This window comes from Micromesistius poutassou (assembly GCF_964030765.1).
Source record: "Micromesistius poutassou genome assembly, chromosome: 24".
NCBI classification, from domain to species: Eukaryota; Metazoa; Chordata; class Actinopteri; order Gadiformes; family Gadidae; genus Micromesistius; species Micromesistius poutassou.
In genome coordinates, this window is record NC_140294.1 from 2661442 (window position 1) to 2687065 (window position 25624).

At 43.2% G+C, this 25624-nt stretch overlaps 1 protein-coding gene across 1 annotated transcript; it reads left to right on the forward strand.

The window, feature by feature from the left end:
* Nucleotides 1-650: 650 nt before the first annotated feature.
* On the forward strand, nt 651-23877 carry LOC311369573 (ATP-binding cassette sub-family C member 4-like; the record flags this gene model as incomplete). Its single annotated transcript, XM_084487781.1, has 31 exons — nt 651-727; nt 5706-5816; nt 5926-6046; nt 6372-6593; nt 7522-7611; nt 7951-8114; nt 8550-8675; nt 8963-9212; nt 9571-9672; nt 11585-11674; nt 13108-13299; nt 13453-13547; nt 14645-14731; nt 15717-15813; nt 16086-16265; nt 16439-16576; nt 17176-17213; nt 17439-17548; nt 17941-18087; nt 18939-19018; nt 19474-19624; nt 19872-19991; nt 20246-20356; nt 20628-20728; nt 21330-21521; nt 21626-21781; nt 21880-21969; nt 22143-22315; nt 22428-22533; nt 23071-23205; nt 23794-23877. The coding sequence occupies 31 exons, from the start codon at nt 651-653 to the stop codon at nt 23875-23877; spliced, it is 3936 nt and encodes a 1311-aa protein (XP_084343907.1).
* Nucleotides 23878-25624: the final 1747 nt, after the last annotated feature.

Here is a 25624-nt window from a genome sequence, read left to right on the forward strand (position 1 = left end):
AAGAGAAACAACAATATAGGCTATCGTTGTTAGTACGGTAAGGATGCTCATAGAACAATTACCAAGCCCTAAGACTTACTTGATTGGCCACCGCAGTGCGCTGTCCGGTAGCTCTCTCCTTAAAAGTGGATGCAGTTTCAACTTTTCACTGCAGGCCGCATTATACCACATTATTTATTTTAGAGTTGCTACTTGGTTAATCTCCATCTGTTTAATTTTTGTGTTAATGCTATTTTCCAATATTTACATTAATGTTCACACACCTTTAGGTGTTTTTCCTATTCGATTTTTGAACTATTTAAACCTATTACATGAACAGCCAATCTTTCATAAACAGATGCATGTGTCCTTATCTGGCTGCTTGGATACAAGTATGTTTCAGCCTGGGATAGGGAGTTGTACTAATCTACGTAAGCCAATCATAGGGACGTCGATGCGGGAGCAGCCAATAGCGATCTTGCCCTCATCACCTTAACCCAATCAGGTAACTTCTGGTGTGTGTACGTGACATGCGCCAGTCTGTGGTCGGTGTTTGAGTGTATGATGTATATATAAAGTCTGGCATCCCGAGAGAACATGTGGTGGCTTCCGAAGGGAAACAGAAAAAACGTATATTGATTAGTGTCTGACGTCCCGAATGAGTTACCGCCATGGAACAAGTCAAGAAGAAAGCAAAGAAGACCAACCCAGCGGTGACGGCGAATTGCTTCTCAAAGTTTTTCTTCAGGTAAGTCAAAAAAGATTGAAAAGTGTTGTGATTTTATTTTACTTGAAAGGTGTGTAACCTAACCTGTGTAACCTAAATGTAACCATTTAATGCATTGCACCAGAGTTTGCCTTAGGCTAATTTGCATCTGCAGTCCCTAGGTACAAATAAATACAGCACAGATAAAAACATCAAACATCACTCAAGTAAGGACATGTAACATAGAGCAATATTTTGCACATGAAGTGCCCCTCACAGGCAAACACGCACGCACACACACACACACACACACACACACACACACACACACACACACACACACACACACACACACACACACACAGACACACACACACACACACACTACATCAGAGGGGAATTCCATCAACCAAGCTAAGCGTAAAGCCGGGCTTATTTCACTTAGCCGGGCTTTTTTCAGCTAGAGTTGCGTTCCATTAACGTGACTTAAGGGAATCTCCGCTAAGTAACCATGGCAACTTATCCGACCACTTTAAAGCCACCAAGCAAGTCAGTTTTTTATGTTGTCTGGAATAGTGTTCCATTGTGTGACAGCTTTAACAGAGAAGGCTGCATGTCCAAATGCTGAATAGCGAAAGGGTACAGTCCAGCTATGTACAGAAGCTATTCTAGTGGACCTTACAGAGCCACGGCAACAAACAAACTTGCGCAAACAAGTGGGAGCCAAAAGTTAGTAGATTGTGCTTGTATATTATGTCAAGTGGTGGTACCTGTTGTTTGACTAGCCTGCCCCCAGCAGGTGATACAGTATGAGATATGTGAGAAAATTTGAGCATGCAGAAATATCTTAGCAGCCTCTGTAGATAGACATAGGCGTCGATGACGCTGGGGACGAGTACCCACCAGTTTTCGTCACGATTCATTTTGTACCCACCACTTAAAAAGACAAAACTCGAGTTGAATTATTATGGATTATTACACGGCTCTTCTCAATGCTGTGGAATGCGCTGTTGACTTGCATCGTTTTGTCAAGTAGCTGTGTAATAAGCGGGATAATGTATAGAACGTCACCAGTCATTATCTAGAGCAAGCCCCTTCAGGGCGAAGCAAGACACCTTCGCCTTGCGCAGTGTCCAGTTCGCCCTGTCGGGGCTTATTTCCCCGATAATGACCGGCGTTCTATACATTACCTTACATACCTTACATATTTTTGTATGAGCTGTGTCGTGGCAATTCCCTTTAACAGAGATTGCGTCTAGGCCAGATGAGATTCTCACTGCAATAAAAGCACACAATACATTGGAAAGCAAATTCTAAGTTTTAATGCATGCATACATTAGACCCCTCTCTAGCAGAGTGAGTCCAGAATACAGGTTGACATGGTTTCTTATACAGTTTCAGACCCTCCCCACATGGAAGGTTCATCAAGGAAGAGAGGAGAAGGCCAAAGGGCAAATTCTTCTCCTTACGACCCTTTTGTCCCAACACCTAGAAAAACAGTATCAGAGCGAGTATCAGTATCAACAGTATCAGAGCGATAACCTGTAGAACTAAATGGATGTGGTAGGCTACACCTACAGACCACTGCCACATAAATAAAGGTAAGACGCAATATTTATTGCTTAAGATTTGCTGGTGCTGTGGTGAGGTGTTTCATGTTTTTTTGCACTCAATTGGTCGGCTGTTTTAACTCTTGCAATTGATGTTAGCCATAGCCACCAAGTAGCCTAACTTATCCACGGTTTGCGTTCGTACACTGTGTAGTGGAGATGACGATAGTGGAGTAATTAGTGGAATAATTGTGGTGGGGAGTGCATGAGTTTTGGTCAGAATGCCTGATGTAGATTGGATGCGTGTTGTGAATTGAGAACAGCCAGCTCATGATGTGATACAGCGTTAAGCTGTGCAACAAATATTTTTTGCTTTTTCAATCTTTTTTGACATTTGTAGTGTGTGTGTAGACACACGTTTGCCCCTTCACAACTTAAACATGTAGCTAATTTCCTTTCCTAGCTCCTCTTTGTTTGTGTTGGTAGCTTAGTCATGTCACGTGTCAGACATCAGTTTTTTGTATCCATTTTATTCATTAGTAAGCTACATGGGTATGCCGTCTTTCAGAACCTTTCATTACCTGTACTAAAGAGAAAAAGAGTGCATCCTCATTGTACCCAGCACTTCTGAAAAAGCACTTTCAAATTCACCTCTATCCCCAGCACATTTCAAACCAAACTGACGCTCATGGATAGAGAGGATCTAATCTGTCTAAAGTTTGCCAAGTTGTCGTCTTCTTGATGTGTTTCTTGAAGCTCAGATTTGAATCGAGTAGCAAACCAAGATATTTGAATTCAGTGACAGTCTCAATCTGTTCACCTTTAATGCAGATGTTTACATCTGGGATGTTCAGTTTGGTTTTGGAAAAGAACATGCCTTTTGTTTTGCCTACATTCAAGGCCACTCAGCCATTCCAACCAGGGCATTGGTTAGTGTAGTTGCAGCTTGCTGAGCTGATTTTGCATATGTGTACAGGACAGTGTCATCAGCGTAGAGTTGTACCTCTACATCATGACAATATTGTGGGAGGTCGTTAATGTAGAGACTAAAAAGTAGTGGGCCTAACACAGATCCTTGAGGTACACCCATTGTGCATCTCAAGTAGCTGGAACCCGCATCTTTGATTTTCACACACTGCCTTCTTGATAGTGCCTGTTAAGTTGTGAGGAGGTAGATTGTAGTATTTAGGGGTGTAAACATCCAGGACTTGGACTAAATAGACCATAGACATATCTAATGGACTTGGACTACTTAGACCATAAACATTCAAAATGTATGACTATCTATATGACGAGATCCTTTCAAGTGGCTCAGCATGTCTGAGTCCTACAACTAGAGTTATAACAATGTATAGCCTACACGTACATCACATGCAAACTGTTCCAGTAGCAGGTTAGGATATGTTTAACCAGAACTCTGACTCTATAAGAGCGCGCATCCTTGGAGTGTCTGACTTTCTTTGGTTTAAGGACAGCTTCCCACCAAACATTTTGACGACCATGGTCACGATCCAGGTCATATTGGCGTTGTGTCATGACGTGACCCAAACTCAAATTTGGCTGTACGTTCAATAAATCCAACTAAATTATATATACAGAACATATATATTGAATCAATATAACGTTACGTTGGGTGCCCCGTTGGCGCACTGGGCTAAGGTGTATACCATATATTAGGCACAGTCCTATTTGAAGAGACCCTAGATCGAATCCGGCCTGGGTCATTTACTGCATGTCTTCCACACTTTCCTCTCTGTCTCTCTTTATAATAAAGATAAAAAATGCAAAAAATAAATCTTTAAAAAAAATAACGGTGTTAGGTAACGCCGTTATTAAAAAAAAAAAAAGAGAAAAAATATATATATAACGTTATGTTGATAACATATATATTTGAGTTTTCCAGTAAAATAAATAAATTGAGTCAGGTCAAGGCAAGACGTTACATGGCCGTCATGTTATATAATCTACATAATATTGACACAGGTTGTGGAAGTCAGATATGTCACAGATTCAACAGATTTCTTATCTCCTCCTGATGTAAATTAATCGGGTCTCTGCCTTATTAGACCACACGATATTAAAGTTAACATCAGGACAACATATACTAACACCAGGTCTTACGAGTTTCTGCTTCTACACAGAGTGGTCAACACAACACCATATAAAGTTGTATGGATCTGAGATAAGTTGTTCTCATTTAAACAAGTCTGTAAGAGGCTTAATTCTTTTTGGGCATTTAGAAACTACGCTTTCAGCAAAGAGACTACACAGGGAAATTGGCCTATAAATTAGGCCATTGCATAATCATTGTAAGCGACATGAAAGACAATTCCAACCCCAAACAAAATAATCATGGAATAAAAAGTTAAGTATTTAAAAACTGCACATGCACAGCAGAAGCAATCTTTTTCACATCATGTGATTTCCACAAAGCCAAACAACTGGCAAAAAACAAGAACAACAAGAACAAACTTCACCTTTTCTTCATGCAACCAAAAATTATGTCTTACCTTTGTTGTTTGGGTAATCAAAGTTGTGTTTGATGACATAAACAGATAATCCAGTGTTTTGGTTTACACCCCTAAAAAAGGGGAGAAATAATCAAGAGATTTATACGGTTTATATGGTAATTTTAGTTTAACATTACATACACAGACCAGGAAATTAGTAGTTTTGCAGTGAGGACAACCCCTTTCCAAGTTACAAAAGCATACACTGTAGTTCACTGAAACATACTACATACTCAATTTCTCAAATACAAACTCAAAACCTTCACAAAAAAAGTCACAAAAAGTGCATGAACCACCTTATAGACATCGACGTCAGTTATTTCTTTATTCTGCTTTTTGAACATAAGAACTTAAATGCACTTGTATTTTGCATTTGTAACATGATTTTGTAGTTTTTTGTTTTGTCTTTTTAAATTTTATTTCTTTACCTTACCTTATTGTAATTTAATGTTAGGTGGGCATCCTTTATAAGCCCTCTGGGGTTTCTTTTGTCCCACCCGTGCATTTATGTATGTCTATGTGCATCTTTTTTTGCTATTTTAATCTTGTTTATCTTGCACAAAGAACTAAAACTAAAAACTAAAACTTATTAGTGTATTATCTTTCCCTTTGTCACATGGACACCATTTTTTAACTAACCATGGTGTTTATTATCAATATATTGTAGCTAAGAGAGGGTTTCAGAGGAAATAGGTAAATTATCTTCAATCCGAAAACATGTTCTTCATCGCTATCTAATGGCCGTATGGTGCAATTGCTATTGTTTGGCTTGTCGTTGAATCTGGAACTGCCATCGGACTTCCACAAGTTTTGTCAAAATGTTGATATTCATGTTGTGTGAATAGATCATGTTATAAAATATCGTCCATTGAACGTCTTACCTTGACCTGACTAAATGTTTGGTGGTGCATAGCCAACAGTCTACTATGATTTTAGTTTCTCTAACTCTTCCGTCGCCAGCTGGCTGACCCCCTTGTTTCGTATCGGTAACAAACGGTCCTTAGAAGAAGAGGACTTGTACAACGTGCTGCCGGAATTCCGCTCGAAAACACTGGGGGAGACCTTGCAAAGGTGCGTGTGTGTGTGTGTGTGTGTGTGTGTGTGTGTCAAACTGTTAGCTGGGTGGAGGGATCTCATTCCTGGCACAGATCAATATGACCTATCTAACCCCATTTAACAGCTACTGGGATGAAGAGTGCCTGAAAAGTTCCATACACCTGAAAGAACCAAGCTTATCCAAAGCCATCATCTGTTGCCACTGGAAATTATATTCAGTGCTGGGCATCTTCACATTAATTGAGGTAATTTACGCATTGCAGGCCGACTCATCATCTATTTAATCCTAATTTTGTCGACCAAACAGTTAGCTTGGTGTTTTATTTTACCCTGAGAAACATTTATTTTCGTTGAAGTTCAAAGAATGAAATTTATCCCCATGGTTTCAACCCACGGCATATTTTTTCCTAAATGCACATGTTTTTCTTCGACGCTAACCTTTACCTTAACCTCATACCTCAACAAAATCAATCGGCATTCACTGAGAACCAGCGGATTCACGTTGAAGCGAAAGTGTCTGCTGAATGTAACTTAATGGATCATCTGAAAGTAACCACTCTCTGTTCTCAGGAGGCGACCAAGCTGGTCCAGCCGGTGCTGCTGGGGTACCTGTTGCGCTACTTTGAGACTTACGACCCCAACGACCTTCATGGTTTACAACTGGCATTTTACTACGCCCTCGGCATTTCCCTATGCACCCTTCTGCTGGTGGTGATGCATCACCTGTACTTCCATTATCATATGGTGGGCATGAAGATAAGGGTTGCCCTGAGTCACATGATCTACAAGAAGGTGAGCCTATTGGACGGGGCTGGGGGGGAGTGGGTGTGGCTTTAAACTGGGTGTAGTTTACCTGCAGTTGGCCAGGAATTCTGGGAGAAGTACGCAAACTTCGGACTCGCGGATTTGGAAGTGTGAACTTGGCAAGTCCGGACCTCCAAGTACAGACTTCCGAGGACGGGAGTATGCACCTGCAATTGGAACATCAGTGGACTCTATGTTGTCACCACGCACACTTACACACGACACGTGTGTCGTGTGTAAGTGTATACTCTATACAAACAACTTTTTATATGTAGGGTACAGATACGCGTGCCTAGGGTACAGATGTGCGTGCCTATATAGTTGGAGAGTAGGCTATTGATATAAGAATTATGAACGAGCGAGAAATGACACAGAATAGAAACACACACACACATTTTAGATACTTTATTCAATTCCACATTACAAGTAAATTTTCATTAGGAATCACATTTTTTGAATGATCAAACAGATTAAAACCGATCAGCACATTGTTATGTATGATATAATCTCAGGGGTATAGAAAACATCTCCTTTTCCAAATAAACATGCTTCCTATAATGGCTGAAATTGAACAGAACTGTTTGGCTCTTGTTTTAATTAGCCCCCCAATGCAAAGTCCCCCGACAAACAAACAAACACACACACACACACACACACACACACACACACACACACACACACACACACACACACACAATCGGATGGATCAGACCGGGATTTCCATTGCCGTTGCGATGGGTTTCCTCTATCAGCGACTTATACATATAGACTAATTATATACTAGTGTGGATCTGTCGTTACTAGCGTGGATCTGTCGTTATCGGGAAACGGGGCCCAGGGTCGTGGTTGGGTAACTTATTCATGGTAAGACTGAGTGTGTTAAGCATTAATGCTGTTCTTCCCTCCTTCCATCCAGGCCTTATGTCTCAGCAACTCGGCCACAGGGAAAACGACCACGGGTCAGATCGTCAACCTCCTCTCCAACGACGTTGGCAAGTTTGATGAAGTATGTGAAATCTCCACCAACCAGGATGGTTAGGCCAAGGGCCAAGGCTTATGCTCAAAGTTGCTGAATGCAGTTAATTTTACTGACAAATTAACATTCATAGCTCATTTAATCCAGGGAAAGGCATCATTGAGTGTGATCTACTAGCCCTCCTTTATGACATGTATCAAATTAATTCCCCATTAATTCCCCTTGCCTTTTAAAGATGAGTCCTAGAAAACTGCATATGCAAATTAGTAATGTGATGATGATCTTTCTTCTCCCTCACTCACTATTTAGTGGTCCTCTCCATCACAACAAGATGGCTGCCCCTAATTTGTTTCTTCCTTTCCTCTCCAGCTTACTTTGTGGCTACAAGACCTGTGGGTGGGGCCTATCCAGGTAGTGGTGGTGGTCGCCCTACTGTGGCCAGAAATAGGGCCCTCGTGTTTGGCTGGAATACTAGTCCCCATAATTCTGATGCCCCTGCAAACCCTGTTTGGGAGGCTGTTCTCCATGCTCAGGTAACTTGTATGCAGTTCAGCGACATCATGCAACGCATTCAAATGTGCAGCAAGGTTTCAGATGCTATTAAATCAAATACTTTGCTGCATTAAGTGTCCTTAATGAAATTATTTTTCAGCATTATTCATAAAGCACCTTTATTATTAAAGCTTTTGAAGTATCCAACTGAAAACCCCTCCCACCAGACAAAGCCACTCCCCTAAACATGTGCCTAACTCTCTAGCTTTAGCCTTTTGGGCTGAATCAAATGATTGGACGACTTATTAGAGGCATGTCATAGCCTGTTTCTGTTTTTTTGACAATTTCAACAACTATGACCAAGTATGCTTGTAAAATAAATTGCCTATCCTACCTTGATCTTTTATGACATTCATTTTAGTGTATTACATCTGCATACGCATTATGTTAAGTATTTTACCCATGATACATTGCAGGAGCAGGACAGCGGTGCTCACCGACAGCAGGATTCACACCATGAATGAAGTGGTGTCCGGCATCCGCATCATCAAGATGTATGCCTGGGAGAAGCCCTTTGCGTCTCTGGTTTCCATGTTCAGAGGGTAAGGAGGGGTTTTAACCATTTAAATGGCCCCCAATCTTAGGTGTGAATTTGTCCATTTGTGGTGTGTGTGTGTGTGTGTGTGTGTATTCCACCCAGATGTATGATGGGTAGAGTTACACTTCAATGGCGAACTGTACCAACTCTAGTAAGCTGGAGCTTACTACTTAGGGTTAAGTTACCAACCAACATACTCCTTCCATCATACATTTAGCCCATAGTGTGCTAAGACGGTAGTGTGGAGTAAAGACGTGATGCTGTCTCTAAACCCCCCTGTTCCCCCCGTAGGGAGGAGATTGACAACGTGATGAAGAGCTCCATACTGCAAGCCCTAAACCTGGCCTCCTTCTTCTCGGCCAGCAAGGTCATCATCTTCATCACCTTCGCCATCTACGTGCAGCTGGGCAACACCATCACGGCCAGCAGCGTCTTCGTTACTGTGTCGCTGTACAGTAACACAGCCACTACTGTCACACTCCACTTCCCCAGGGCCATCGAGCTTCTCTTTGAGAGTCTCGTGAGCGTGCAACGGATCCAGGTGAGGGGGAGCAACAGTATTTCCTCACCAGGTGGGGGGGGGGGGGAAGGGGGTGATTTCTTGGGTTACTTCAAGCATGCTCACATGTAATCTAGATTCTGCCTACATTTTGCCTAACCTAAATGTATTTTCCTATAGTTTTGCCCTCTAATATATACCTCCTGTTTGGATTGTGGGTGCAGGGAGGGAACCGTTGAATTATAAGTTGAGATGTGTGATACTCTCTCTTTTACTAGTTTTCAATTGTGCATAATGTAGGTCTCCTTACTCACGTTTTTTAAATTTTATTTTTATGCTTTATAGTATTATTTACTATTAATATTGTTATTGAATCTGTTTGTCTGGTTTTTTTTGGTAGACATTCCTGATGCTGGAGGAATTGCCCAAGAACATCAATGTGGTCTGCCAGGAAAATAATGCCTCTGTGATCATCCAGGACCTCGTCTGCTACTGGGACAAGGTCAGCAAAACTTCTTGTGTTCCCTGGTGCTGGTCTGGAGGGAAGGGTTAAAGGTGCTGTAGGTATGATTCCAGACTTGTAAAGAGAGCGAGGGAGCAGAAGAGGGCACGCTTTTGAAACCAAACAGCTAAAACGTCTCCCCCTCCCTCTCTGCTTCCTCCCTCCATACTTTTCTCCATCTGCTCAAAGGTGGAACAATTTTTGTGCAGTTTTGCATTTCAAACTCATGTGATGGTCTGGCAAGATTGATTCCACAATCCAATCAGGGAAAATATGCCCTGATAGGTCAGAAATGAGCCGGGAGTGGTCCCAATCAAAATGGTCTCAGAAAGAGGCAAGCATCAACTGAACAGATATTCTCACACAGAATTTCACTCACTTATATATTAATAATGCTGACACACAGCTTGGCCATTTCTAACAAATTACACCCAAATTATAGCTCTAGCTTAAACACACAGTTTAGGTAAAAGAGGATATTTATATAGTGCTTTGTTGATGATGGGTAAAAGTGAACGGAATTAATAAAATATATTGAATACAAATAATACATTTAGAGAACCAGTTGTTTCGAGTCATGGAAAACATGGAAAATGTCCGAATTCATCAAATCTCATCCATCCATTGCCATGGATGGATGGAAAAAGTTCCACCACATATTTCATGTTCATCACATATCTGGTGACCATACCACAACCTAAACCTAAAAGCACCCTTTTCATCTGTTTGTGTGGCTGCAATGATGGTTGTCTAGCTTTTGGCAGTGTACCAATTTCAACGTCATCCATTTTGCACATGCATTAAACAGTGCTGCCTCATATGTTATCAACCGTTGATTTTAACATCTGTATTTAAAATGATAGACTTTGGGTGGATTGGTGTGTTACTGTGGTACAGTATTGCATTTATTAATTATAGTTCCAGCATTGTGTCTCCCAACCTTCAACACCTATCCTCACATTACTCCCCCCCCCCCCTTTCTTTACTATCTCCTCTGACTGTATGTTTATCTGTCTATCATGCTACTCATTTGTTGAGGAATGGCTTATTATGGCAAATGTCCTTGAAAGTGTTACTTCACTTGTTTATCAAAGACTAATATGTAACTAATATATTAGTATATACTGTTCTTCTATCCCAACACACCCTCACAAAACCCTGGCTCCAGTATCTATTAACTAATCTATTTACTTATCTAGCATAATTATCTAGTTATGCTCATTTACTTGTATTCTAAAACATCTCATTAAGGAGCTTGAGGGGGGTTAGTCATCCTGCTCAGGACGTTATGGATAAAAACCAGTACCATTAGGTCGGGAGGACCAGCCCTGTCCCCCATGTTGGTGGTTCTTTGGTAGCCTGGAAATCCAGACCCACATCTAGAAAGCTGTAGGTTCTTGCAACATACAAGTAACAAAACACCAAGTAATGAAAATGGCCCAACTCAAGGGGTGGCACCAAGCATGCATTTGAAAATATCACTGCACGCAATTGGATAACACTACCACCAATCAGAAGAATACAAGGGGTGACGTATCCAGACCAGCGGAGCTAACCAATAGATTCAACTCTTGCCGTATCCGGTCGGTAAAACAGCAAAACTTTTGGCCCGCCTATATCAGATACACCGATGTGATTGGTTAATGGTCGGATCCAGGGGAATCGGGGAATGAGTATTTTTCTCATTACCAGAGTGACTCGCTGAGCAAATTCAAATTGTGCTCTCACGAGAACTCACAATTCACAAAATGAACGCACCCCCACTAAAATTAGTTTTTTAACAAAAGTACATCAAATGTTATCCAGGGGTGTTCTGCACGTTGTGCTCAGGGAGTGAATCCAATCACTAAATTATGAAAGTGAGGTACTGACAGGTGGGTGTGCGTCTGTGTGTGTTAACTCCCCCCTGCAGAACCAAGAAGCACCCTCCCTCCAGAACGTCTCATTGAATGTCGGGTCGAGGCAGCTGGTGGCGGTGATTGGACCCGTGGGCGCCGGAAAGGTCAGGCATCCATTCAGACATTTGGGGAATTTCGCAAATTCAGTATTTATCATTTTTTCCTTAACAATTTATGAAATTTTCCTTTTTTAATTAGGTGCTGCATGCAGCACTACACTATTCTTTTTAGGCTTTCTTATTCTTACCAAATAATTTGTCACTCAACCCCTCTTTAGCTAGAGATTTCATTGAAATTTCAAACTGTTTTGGATTCGACTACTCATACTTTTCTAACAAAAATACTTGAAATATTCTACTTTAAAAATGTTAAATTTTTTAATGTAACATCAATGGGTCAATGGGACTTTTCTTATCATTTGAGACTTCAACTACTTCAGACTTTGCAACTCTGTCAAATATATATTTTTCAACCGATGACCACTCTTTATTATTTCTTGTTTTACTGGCGCTAAAATGATTAATTGATGGAAATATGCTTTTGAGCCTTGTCGTTTGTGTGTGTCGCCCCAAGTACAATGGTTCCCCAATGGAGACTCGTGTCTTTTTTGACACAAGAGTCTCGTCTTTTATACATTTTTTCAACTTGCGAATAAACTCACATACTTGAAGGGACATTCACGCGTTCGTCTACTTCAATTAATCCTGATTATATATAATGTTTACAAATGGTAAAGGACCCCACCTAGTGGTACGGGCGGATTACTATCTGCCTGACAGAATGAACAAATATCAAACAAATATATAGGGGAATTCGAAACACTGATCGTCTATGGTTTGAGGCTTAGTTGGCTATAGGCATAGGCCATATAGGTGGTCACCCTCAAAGGAATAAAAATAAAAATAAAATAATAATAACAAATGACCTTTTTAGAGGTCCACACACATAGGGACATATTGGAACACCCTGAGCAGTGGGCAGCCGCAGTGCAGCACCCGGGGAGCAGGATGGGGTTTCAGGTACCTTGCGCAAAGGCACTCGATGAAGACATAGGAGAGTGCTGCACAACTATCCACATTTTTTCCTACCGGTCAGGATTCAAACCGACCACCCTCGGGTTACCGGTCCAACTCCTTAACCAGTAGGCCACGGATGCTCATTTTAGCTTTACACTTGATTCAAGATATTCAACATATCTTTTTGTTTTAAACTGTGTCACTTTATTAAAACATATTTTCAACCTCACTTTGCACTATAGCACTCTGCATTTTCTGCAGGAAGGGCATTTTCTAGTAATTTTTCCTTCATAATTAAGGATTTTTTTATTTGTCCTGTCCAATCCCAATGCCTTAAGAACAGGGTCCAAAATGAATACCAGTCACCTGCTAATGGCTGGTAGATTTGCCCAATTGGCAGGTCATAAAAATCAGAGTTAGATATTAGAACCAATGCTTGGTATGTAGATTATTCCTCTGTGGCAGGGGGAAGTGCAAACATTCCAACTGAAACACCTGTCCCCCCCCGCCCCCACCCTCAGTCCTCCTTGCTGAGTGCCATCCTGGGGGAGATGCCCCTTGACAAGGGGGTGCTCACGGTGAAGGGCCAGCTGACCTACGCCTGCCAGCAGCCCTGGGTGTTCCCCGGGACCATCCGCGGCAACATCCTGTTCGGCAAAGAGCTAGACCCCGCCAAGTACGAGAAGGTGCTGCGGGCCTGCGCCCTCAAGAGGGTGAGTGGTCCCAACTACATCCTGACAACCTGGTTCAATGTCCGGGACTTGTTGACAACCCCTCAGGTGTCAGTGTGTTGGGCTTTACGTTGGTTTCAGCTTGTCTTCTTACGTGTGTATTTGTGTTCTGAAGTTCTTTTCCACTTGCTCTAGGACATGGAGCTGCTGCCAGACGGGGACCTGACTCTGATCGGGGACCGGGGAGCCACACTCAGTGGGGGGCAGAAGGCTCGCGTCAACCTGGCCAGGTGAGCTCACCTCACCTGAACCCTGGAGAGGTGAACCCAGGGGGCGGGGCTTATAGGACTATACCATCCTGGATGTTCAAACCACTGTAACCGTCTCCCCTGGCCTCACTAAAACATCTTTTACTGATAGGGATGAAAAGGTTGGCGTTTTTACAATAAACCACGGTAAAATTCCTGACGGTCATTATTGCTGTCAATTGAATTATCATTAAAACCTTGATAATGATTGACCCATGGTTTACCGTTTCACCTAATATAAAATGAAAAAACTGCATTGCCATAGACAGGGTTGACTGCTATAGTACTGGGGCCGGTCTTTACTAAGCTTAGTCTTAAGTCTTAGTTGCTCTTGCTCTGTTAAGACCTGTCTTTAAATTCCATTGTACACTGGTTGCACCAACGGAATTTACGACCAGGCTTAACTAAGCCTGGTTTAAGCAATGGGCGTTGGAACGTGCATTGCTATGATACACTATTATTAACTGTGATTCAGTCATTTATCCTATCTACCTTATTCCAGGCTAAACAATGCACGCCCCCATGACGACCAGTCCGGTTTCCCATTTCTGGATAGAATACAATGGCGCGTATTAGACGCGCCATTGTTTGCCTATAGCCTAACGTTTTTAGCAAATCTTTTCTTTGATTGTTACTATAGAGACTTAACGGACTATTGACTTTACGCCTGCCACTGACTAGGCCTAACATTTACGCCCGGTCTTAACGAGAGAACCGCTTAAGCCTAGATGGTGTAACTGGCGTAACTATCAGATCAGACTTAGCTTACGACCGGGTGTAAGCCATGTTGGTGCAACCTGCCCCTGTAGTATTGCAGGGTTGACTGCCTTAGTACTTTAGTACCACAGGTTTTACTGCTATAGTACTGTAGTACCAAATTAATGTTTAACTGCTATAATACTGTAGTACTGCAGGGTGGACTGATATAATACTGTAGTACCAAATGTTTAACTGCTATAGTACTGTAGTACCACAGTATTTGTTTCTGTATTGACATTAAATCGTCTGATTAAAGCATCTGCTAAATGGTATAGTATGTATTGTGTGTATAGTATGTATTGTGTGTGTGTGTGTCTCAGAGCTGTGTACCAGGATGCTGACGTCTATCTCCTTGACGACCCTCTCAGTGCCGTGGACGCCGAGGTCGGGAGGCACCTGTTTGAAAAGTAAACGACCCCTGACACTATTATTAATAATAATCGAATATGAAATAAGAATCCTTCACTTCCTTTCAAACCATAGGTTTGTGGCTGGGTGGGGGAGGAAAGTCTTGGATAGGAACTTAAGCACATCCAATCCCGCAGTACAAAGACTTTAGCAACACAATGGACACGTTTGTTGTCCTTAATCTGGCAGCAACTCTCTGCCTCAACAACCTTTGGATAGACTTCAAAGTTCCTGAGGAATATTGTGTTTTATTGCCATTCTGCACTAGCCTGTTTTTACCAGTATATCTTGCGAGATCTTTTCACGCCTAAACAGACCTCTGGCCAATCTGATTAATGTAATGTTCCAGGTGGAGCAAGAAGATAAATGGGGCTCTTCTTGTGCGAGGAGACGGCTGAGGGAGGGTCATGATTTCTAGCATTTTTAAAGTCTACCGTGACAAGCTTTCCGTTATATCTTACTTCCTATGAGCACTGTACTTCAGTTAACCAGTTAACGGAGCTAAAAGAAGATGAATCTGAATCGGAAGAAATATCTGAAGCACGTAATTGAAATGGAAATCGCTCCCATGAGGCATGTTAAGAAGCCTCGCCCACTCTCTCATTAAGAAATCACTCCATTTCAGGCGTTTTGGCTTGAGAGGAGAGATTGTTACGATTATTTGAGGGGAGGCTCTCGCCTTTACTCTACCTGGTAGCTAGAGTGCTGCATCGGGCAGTGTTGCGTAGTCAAAAGGAGGACACGTCAAAAGATCCAATTTTACGTGTTTAATATTGTGGGTCGCAATGGATGGCAAGCATATTGGTCAGACAAGAGCATATTGACCAACCAATTGACCAACCGTGCAGAAGGTGTCAGCCCTAGATTTCATCCTATTTTATACAGCACACAATTGAAACTAAAGTAAACACACACTGTTCTGTGTGTGTGTGTGTGTGTGTGTGTGTGTGTGTGTGTGTGTGTGTGTGTGTGTGTTCTCTCCAGGTGTATCTGTGGTATTCTGAAGGACAAGCCCAGGATCCTGGTCACCCATCAGTTGCAGTACCTGAAAGCCGCCGTCCAGATCCTGGTTCTCAAGGAGGTCTGTACGTCCCCCTCCTCCTCCATCCAATCACAGAGCAGTCTACATGTCATGTTCGCTCATGCATGGCAAAACCAGACCAAACACACACAGCGCTTAACTTACTCTAAACATCTGTTAGGGCTAGGTACCACTCAAAGTAAGAAAAGTAAGAAAAGTAAAAACTTGATTGATTGATTTTGTTATTTGACCTGAAACCCAGATAGTGCTATTGTTGGTGATGTATGTAAAATGTGCAACGTTCGCCAAACCCTGCGGGTTGTCCATCTCAGGGTAATGTGGTGGCCAAGGGGGGGTACACAGAACTGCAAAAGTCTGGACTGGACTTCACCTCTCTGCTGAAAGACGAGGACGAAGAGGAGCAGCAGGCGATGTCGGAGGAGTTGGCTGGCAGCCGGACTGTCTCCAGCACCTCCGCGCCCATGGTCAACTATGAAGCAGACCAGATGCCGGTGGGACTCTGGCGCTAACACTTTCAATGTCGTAACACTGTCTCTTTGATGCTAACACTGTATAGCTTGATGCTAACACTGTTTGTCTCTAATGCTTACACTTTCTCTTTCATGCTCAACATTGTCCGTCTACATGCTACATTAGTAACAGTGTTATTGTTTCATCTCTAAAGGTAGAACATACCCAAACAGCTGTGGAGGAGAGCCGTCTGCAGGGGACTATCGGGATGGGAATATACTACAAGTACATATGCGCTGGAGCTAACATCCTTACTCTGCTGTTGCTCGTTGTGGCCAACATAGCCGCTCACGTAAGCTAAATGCTCACTGCCAGCTGTTGGCAAGCACATGCATTTTGTATTCCATCTCTTGAGTCCAACCGGTGTCCAAAAAAAGTCTTGAAACAACAACTTCTTTAGGTGCCGAAAGCACATTCAGAATTGTTCATGCCATCCGTATGGGCAGGTGGGGCAGCGAACTACTTGCGAAAGCATGCTCCCAAAAATTTTTCCTCAGTAAATCATTGCTCCAAGTCAATTGTTTCTGTAGGCGTTCCAACTATTTTTGGTTTGTTTTTGGGCGATGTTTGGACGAATTTTGGACGATGGTGGCGATTCTAGTTTAGTTGAATGTGTCAATCAATGTTGGGGCAGGGCAGCTCAGCGATCGCGTTCCTCCATATGTTTATGAAATAACCCTGCAGGCTTCAATAGGGATTGTGGTCATACGCCAGTAGTTTCTGCCCCACTGAAATTTAGGCTCACCACACGCTACTGCAATCTAGTGAATAGGAGCAGAGTAGTCAGTCGTTGGTGATTGATCAGTAAAAAACATTTTTTGTAATGAAAAACAGGTGATATACTCTGTTATTTTTAATTTATTTTTTGCTTTTGTCTCTTCTTCCATCTAGGTGGCCTACGTCCTTCAGGACTGGTGGATATCTTATTGGTAAATCTAAAATAATTCATGTTTTTATGTAAGCCTATTACTTCAGGTTTGACAGCTCACTTGAATAAAAGTAGCATTTAAGAACTTGAGTACCTTAAAGGTGAATCACAAACGATAGAAACTGGGATTGTAAATAGCCATCTATTTGGATCCAATCTATTTTGGATCTAGACAATCAGCATTAAAAGAGGCATTACGAATGGGTTTGTGACCTTGTTTCATCAGGGCCGATAAGCAAAGCAGGCTGACGGCTTGCATCACCCCAATCCAAAATTACACCAACAACAACACCACTGAAGTGTTCGATATACCCTTTTACCTGGGAATCTACGGAGGTGAGGGGAAAAACAGCACAAACACAGCTTGCCTTAATGAGATGGATCACAATTGCTGTGATCCATCCCGTTCACCAGTCAGTCTAGTTACTTAGCAGACACTTAGATTGGTTGAGTGACCCTGAATTAAGAGGAAAACGCTGTCCGGAGAGCAACCATTAATGGGTCCTTTTCTCAGGTAAAACACAGGTGCAGCTCATGCCATAAATAATGGGTCCATTCAATTAAGGTACAGCAGTGCACCTCTATAGACACAAGCAGTCATTCCGATATACATTGACCATGACATAAATAAAACCAACCTAATAAAAACACAGGAAAGGGTTACTTTAAAACGTGCCTCCAGAAGTGTCTCAGGGTCATTGCAAAACACTGTGCTGATGTGTTTTCAGGTCTGACTGTAGCCACACTCATTTTTGGGCTTGTCAGGGCAATGCTCTTCTTCTATGTGCTGGTGAAGAGCACGGAGACCCTGCACAAACGCATGTTTGATGCCATACTGCACGCGCCCGTGCACTTCTTCGACGTAAACCCCATTGGTAGGAGAAAGTTGTTATTTGTTGTTATTCAAATCCAAATCATCCAATGCATGTCTAGATGTAAATCAAACATTTGTGTTTGATTTGATTGATTGATTTAGTTTGTTTTAATAATGGAAAACGAATGTTGATCGTAATGAAATGGTTATTGATGGTTAATGGTTAATGATTATGCCGGTAAATATTCATTTCCTAAACCTAATGTATGTGCGTGTGTATGCAGGTGTGCTATATAGATTATATTAGGAAATATAGTGGTGATTCACTCTACATTTGCTTTGGTGAAATTGTTGTATTCTTTTTCAGAAAAGGCAACCGAAACAGGATCGCTTTTAACTCACTTTATTTGGTAAAGGTTTTGGTCTATTATCTATGAAGCAAAAGGAGAGGAATTGTATATTACACGTGAGGAGCGTCTCCAAGCTGAATATCTAATCGATACGCTACTCAGGAGATTCTGAAAGCTGAAGAGTAGAGTTTAAATAGGCAGGTAGGGGTGGGCTTGTTCTGTGGCTTTAAAAGCCTGCCCCCTTCATCTATGTGTGATCAGCTGCTGCCCCCTCGTGGCTATGTGCAAGTGTTACAGATTATATTATATGTGCTCAGTCTGACCCCTTTGGCTATGTGCGGGTATTACGTCCTAGCCATTATATGCGCTCGGTACTGCTCCCTGTGGCTATAGGAGGATATTACATGTACTGAAATGTGTCACAAAATACAAACAACTCAATCAATAAAGAAAGAAAACCAAGGCTGGAGGAATGACAATAATTCTTTGTGTTTGACGTTGGACATTTCTCAGAGAGTCTCGGACCAGATCTGTTTTTTTGCATTTGTTCTGTATGGTTCAGGCAGGGTTCTGAACCGGTTCTCTAAGGACATCGGTGAGATGGACGTGGTTCTGCCCTGGACCTTTGTGGACGCCTGCCAGGTGCTGTTCACAAAGTTGGCACACAACAGTTAACTGTAAAAAATGTTTCAAATCAACACTGTGGAACAGTCATTGTAGCACTACACTGAGGTCCCCCTTTGCTTTATCCACTCACGCAAATTTGTTTTCTTCGATAGAAGATCTATGATAGAGGAAACAAGGCATAACTCCGCCTCTTTCAGTTCTCAGTTTCTTGCCTAGGGTCTGTGCTGTCCCCCACAGAACCTCTGCTGTGACATATTTAAGGACTGCTGGATCCCAACTTAGTCTGGGGTCCACTTGGGTCAATTACCAATTAGGATGTGTTTGTGAGGTCCTGTATTGTAATGTTAACTTGGACACATTTAGTACAGCAATCGGAATCAAGTATTCAACGTCACTTGTTGTACAAAGATATAGAGATGGGTAAATGAGGTTTGATGTAGTAAATTGATTGTCCGTGTTGTCTCCGGCAGATTTCCCTGCATATGGTCGGTGTGATTGCAGTGGCGGCGTCAGTTGTTCCCTGGATCTTAATCCTGGTCGTACCGCTCCTCATCATCTTTGTGTTCCTCCGCCGCTACTTCCTGAAGACCTCCAGGGACATCAAGCGACTTGAGAGAACCAGTAAGCCCCCCAACAGGCCTTGGGCTCATGTCTTTATGCTAATGTTCTTCAGCAGTTACCTTTTCATTTTCAGCACTACTGCAGCTAGCACACGGTTTGCTAGTAAGGCTAGCACACAACTAGTTGGAGCCACAGGTGTTCCAAAATGGAACCCTTGATGACCTAGTGCCACATGGTTTACCATACAAGTATCACATGATATGATCCTCCGAGGTCAACTTCCTGCTCCCTATGCTCCTTCCTGCAGCTCGAAGTCCCGTGTTCTCCCACATGTCCTCCTCGCTTCAGGGCCTGTGGACCATCAGGGCCTTCAGAGCCGAGCAGCGCTTCCAGAACGTCTTTGAAGCCCACCAGGACCTGCACTCAGGTGCCCCACCCCTTTTCTCTGATGCCATGTGATTACTGTACTATGTGTACTGTGCAATTGACGTGTATTGGACACATTGGAAATCAAACAAAAGCATTATGTTACCGCTGGGCCCAGCCCCATTTTGTGATGTCTTAACTTTTTTAATTCTTCCGTTATCGATTATGACCAAATTATAAAATGAATACTTACTGTGTTCCAGATTACTTTGTATCAACCCAAGGCTGTAATACAAACTTTACTTTTGCATTCAGAGACCTGGTACCTGTTACTGTGCACTACACGTTGGTTCGCCATGCGGCTGGACCTGTTGTGCGCCGTCTTTGTCACGGTCCTCACATTTGCCTGCATGTTGATCCGAGATGGTAAGAAAACTCTGCTTGTACTGCCTCCTGTTAACCGGGCTCAATACCACTTCTGAATGGCCATGGTCCGGGTTCAATACCCCTTCAGAACCTCAAGTGTTCAGGGTACAATACCCCTTCTGAACTGCCAGTGTTCCAGGTTCAAGACGATCCTTTTGGGATTGAGGTACCTCAACACAAAAGCAAACAAAGCCCATCAAATGAATAGCCTGAATGCTCTCAATGCTTTTGATTGGTGGCATAATGTGTCATGGTGTTGTTCCTCTGTTAGACCTTGGTGCAGGGGATGTGGGGCTGGCTTTGTCCTACGCCATCTCCATTGTGGGGATGTTCCAGTGGGGAGTCCGGCAGTCTGCTGAAGTGGAGAACTTGGTAATTCTGTGGTTAAGCTCACAAATCAGAGCGAGAGATTGCCGTGCACAAAGTTGGCACACAATAGTTAACTGTAAAAAATGTTTCAAATCAACACTGTGGAACGGTCATTGTAGCACTACACTGAGGTCCCCCTTTGCTTTATCCACTCACGCAAATTTGTTTTCTTCGATAGAAGATCTATGATAGAGGAAACAAGGCATAACTCCGCCCCTTTCAGTTTTCAGTTTCTTGCCTACGGTCTGTCCCGTCCCCCACAGAAGATCTGCTGTGACATATTTAAGGACTGCTCGATCCCAAATTAGTCTGCGGTCCACTTGGGTCAATTACCAATTAAGATGTGTTTGTGAGGTCCTGTATTGTAATGTTAATTTGGAGTAGCCATCCTGATATATGATGGATTGACTCGAGCCTACCAATTGGTACGGTCCAGAAGGTAGGTGACCAGTGGGGTTGATCCATCCATCATTCATCTGGATGGACACTCCCAACTTGTGATGTCGATATAAGTCGCTTATAAGTCGTTTTTGAAACAGCCAACCAGCCTCACATATAATATTGGGGCCCTTTTTAAGTTTAAAACAAAACTGTCTCTCTTAAGATGACCTCAGTGGAGCGAGTGATGGAGTACACGGAGCTGGAGAGCGAAGCACCATGGGAAACCGAGAAGTGTTCCCCGCTTGATTGGCCGAGCCAAGGCCTGGTGACCTTCGACGGGGTCAACTTCTCCTACAGCGACGACGGGCCGGTGGTCCTCCGTAACGTGAACGCCTCATTCCTGCCCAGGGAGAAGGTGGGACATCTTGGTTTGACTGCCGGCCACAACTCTGCAACATACAGGGATGACCCGGTTGAGATCTGTAGTGTGATTGGTTGTGCTCTGTGTGTGTCCTTCAGGTGGGAGTGGTGGGGAGAACCGGTGCTGGGAAGAGCTCCCTGGTGTCGGCCCTGTTCCGCCTGGCAGAACCCCAGGGGAAGATCTACGTGGACGGAATACTGACCTCTGAGCTCGGCCTCCACGACCTGCGCCAGAAGATGTCCATTATTCCTCAGGTACTCCTCCTCATACTTCTTCTGGAAGGAGAAGGCTGGCGCTCATAACATGATTCTGGAGGGTCTGTTGCTGAGCTCTCCTCTGATTGGTTCCCCAGGATCCTGTGCTGTTCACCGACACCATGAGGAAGAACCTGGACCCTTTCAGCCAGCACTCTGATGAAGAGCTCTGGAACTCTCTGCAGGAGGTCAGTAGCCCTTCTACCCCTGCTCACACCGTTACCGCAAACGCTGTCTCCAGAACAGATACACTATGAACACACACGTTGAAGGAAGTGGTTCTGTGTGTTGAAGGAAGTGGTTCCGTGTGTTGAAGGAAGTGGGTCCGTGTGTTGAAGGAAGGGGTGTTCTCCGGGTGCAGGTTCAGCTGAAGTCTGTGGTGGAGGAGCTTCCCGCCAAGATGGAGACGCTTCTGGCCGAGTCGGGCTCCAACTTCAGCGTGGGCCAGAGGCAGCTGGTATGTCTGGCCAGAGCCATCCTGAGGAAGAACCGCATTCTCATCATCGATGAGGCCACGGCCAACGTAGACCCCAGGTACCACCCACAGATTGAGTCTGCGCTTGTAGTAGAGTGTGTTTGACCAGCGGGGGGGCTGCTGTTGCTCTGTGTTGCTCTTCAAGTCTGAGGTTTGTATTTTCTGCCATAGGACGGACAAGCTGATTCAGAAGACGATCCGGGACAAGTTCAGAGATTGCACGGTGCTCACCATCGCTCACAGGCTCAACACCATCATAGACAGCGACCGCATAATGGTAAGTGACCCGCTTCTCCTCTAGCAACCACACCATATAACTCCTCCTCCCCTGCCACCAAAGGCCTTCACTAACTCCTAGCCTTCCCTTCTCCTCTCCCTACAAACACTGCTCCTCCTCCCTTCCTAATTCTGACCCCTTGCTTCTGGGAATCTAAAGATACAGTTGGTATCTTTAGATTCCCTGTCCTTGTTCCCCCTCACTCTTCACCCCTCCTCCAGCCTCTCCTTACACCTTGTTGTTCCTAACTACTCCTCCCAACCTAAGTCTACTGTACTGTAGCACCCATACTGGCTCTTGACCAGTTACCATTAGTACTAACTGTGTGGTAAGGGTGGAGCTAGCAATTCTGTGGACCTTTGATTGGTGAACCGCAAACACCCTTGGAAATTTGTTGATCAGACACAACCTTATAAAGAAACTTTGAACTTTGACAAGAGGACAAAAGACCCTCAATGCCATCATGGCAGCTCTGCTTTAGTGTTCCTTACCTGTCGTTACGGAGCAGTTTGACCTGAGAGACCACCGTGTGTCCAGGTGCTCGACGCAGGGAAGATCCAGGCCTACAATGAGCCCTACACCCTCCTGCAGGACCCTGAGGGCATCTTCTATAAAATGGTGCAGCAGACCGGCCAGCAGGAGGCCGAGGACCTCTTGGCCTCCGCGAAGCAGGTGAGTTCTGGGGGTTCTCACTGAGACACTTATCAGACACTTCATCTCAAGACACCTGTTAGTGAAGATGATCAAATCTCACAATAAAAAAAAGTGCAATATCTTACCATATGTAAAGACACATTTCCAAACTTATGAAAAAAAAAAAAATTAATTCCCTGAATATCCACTGTTTTGGGCAAGATCTCTGCCCAACAGGACTTTAATGTATATTTGCTAAGTTGCTATATGCAGGACACCATGAGTGACCTCTTATTGGACTTTTAAGGCAAAATACAGGTTTCTTAATGTGTTAACTTCAGCGCATTCGGACAGTGAGAGAGAGACAGACAACGTAAGACAATAAACAAGTGCACGTAAAAAGCAGTGTTAAGTGTCAAGATCTGATCTACAATATTATACAAGGTCCACTAAGAGGTTAAAACCAGACAAAAATAACTGCAGAGTTGCTCTGAAGGGGGTTGGGTCACAAACATAGATATGGCAACACAACGGTGCATTTTCAGTGGAGCCCCGGGATTCGTTTTTACACTAGTGTAAAAGAAAGTAACGCTTACATTTCAAAATCTCTCCCTCTCTTGCTCCCAGGCCTATGAGAACAGGAGTCGCCCCATCAACAAACACAGCAGCACCACCAACGTCAAACTGGTGATACACGAGACGCCCATGTAAAAAACACTCACCGTACCTCTGCCTTCATGCCAGAGTGGCGGTGCCTCACTATAATAGTCCTTGCGGTAACGATGGAAGAGGTGGGCCACAAGTGGAACCCGGATGTTCTCCTGGGTATGGGGGTTCTTTCAAACCAAATGTTAAGAGACACTGATGTAAGAAAATGGAACAAAAGCCAACCACACAACCTCAAATAATTTATTTACCTCATCAAGGTGTTGTTGTTTCGCAAAATGGCTTCATAGCTGGCTGTTGATTGTTAAGTGCCTTTATCACGTTTCCAGATTAGTGAAAACTTGAATTTTTACTTGAACTTGAAACTTGAAGTACAATTGTGCGTTTTCAGTGCCTTGCTGTCGTTCTGAACTCAATCTCAGGTGAGAAAAATCTTTCATTATTTTTTGTTCAGGTTCCACAAATGTTCCTGATGAATGTAGTACAAAAGCCAAGCCATGTCACGGTCAACTAGAACAAGCTGTACCTACCCGTTGTGTTTACATCCAACCAGTTGGATGTAAACACAAGTTTAACAGCACCCCCTGTCGGCCATGATGTTACCTGCTTTTCCTTAGGGTTGGTGATGCATGTGTTGTCTTGTTGTAAAAGCCTTTAAGCGGGCCGAGCCAAAAAGTGAGATTGTCAAAGACTCATTCATTTTTGTCAATGTTGGTATGTTTTTTTTTTTTTTTTTCGCTTTGAATATTTTCAGTTGGTTTCCTTGACACGTGACGACGTCACCCGCTCTAGCCAAAGGTGGCTATCGCAAAAGCTAACAACGTTGTACAACGTCAATATTTAACCTAGAAACCGAAGGTAAAACCTAAACGGTTCCGGTATTTCTTGTTTCACTTGTCCATAAATTATACATCAATTGGAAAAATGCTTGTTGAGCATCGGGCGTTTGTGTGGTTACACTGGTTCCCTATGGAGACTCTTGTTTGTTGACACAACAGTCCTGTCTTTTATAACTTTTTTTAAATTGCAAATAGACTTTCATACAAGAAAGGACAGACACACTTTGACATACAAGGGTTTGTCTACTTCTACTGACTCATCGTGTCCAACTTACCCGGAGTCTGAATAGTTTTTTGAGAACGAGTCCTCTGGTTTGAGGCTAGGTTCATCCTACATGCAGTGTTGCCAGATTGGGCGGGACCACCCAATAGAGGGCCGAAGTCCCGCCCTTTCCAGTGGTCCCCCATGGGACCTATTAGATCGTAAAATATGAATTGTAAATATGAATAATTCGGGGCATGTGGAGAGTTTCAGTTATGCCGATAGGGAGATTGTCGGTCTTGTCCACGCCAGTCACAGGGAGCGTGACGTCACATACATGTAGTCTTTCTCATTGTGTATTCTCGACAGCTTTTAACTGAACAATTGCACAATGAACGGTCAAACTCGACACCAAAAATTATCATTTAAATCCACAAACAACATTTGTGTAATCCGGAGCATATAAAGACTGGGACCAGAAAATAATGACTTTCTCTCCATTGAAACCCATTCATATTTTACGATCTCATAGGTCCCATGGGGACCACAGGAAGGGGCAGGACTTCGCCACTCTATTGGGCTACTTTTGATCACAATAGGCAGGAAAAATGTGGGCGGGTACATGCAATTTGGGCTGGTTTTGAAAAAAACTGGCGGGATTATAATTATTTTTTACAAACAATCAATACCAATGGACATGAGGTTGGGTTGACATTTCGAGTCAACACAATAACCTCAGTATTAAGGGGTG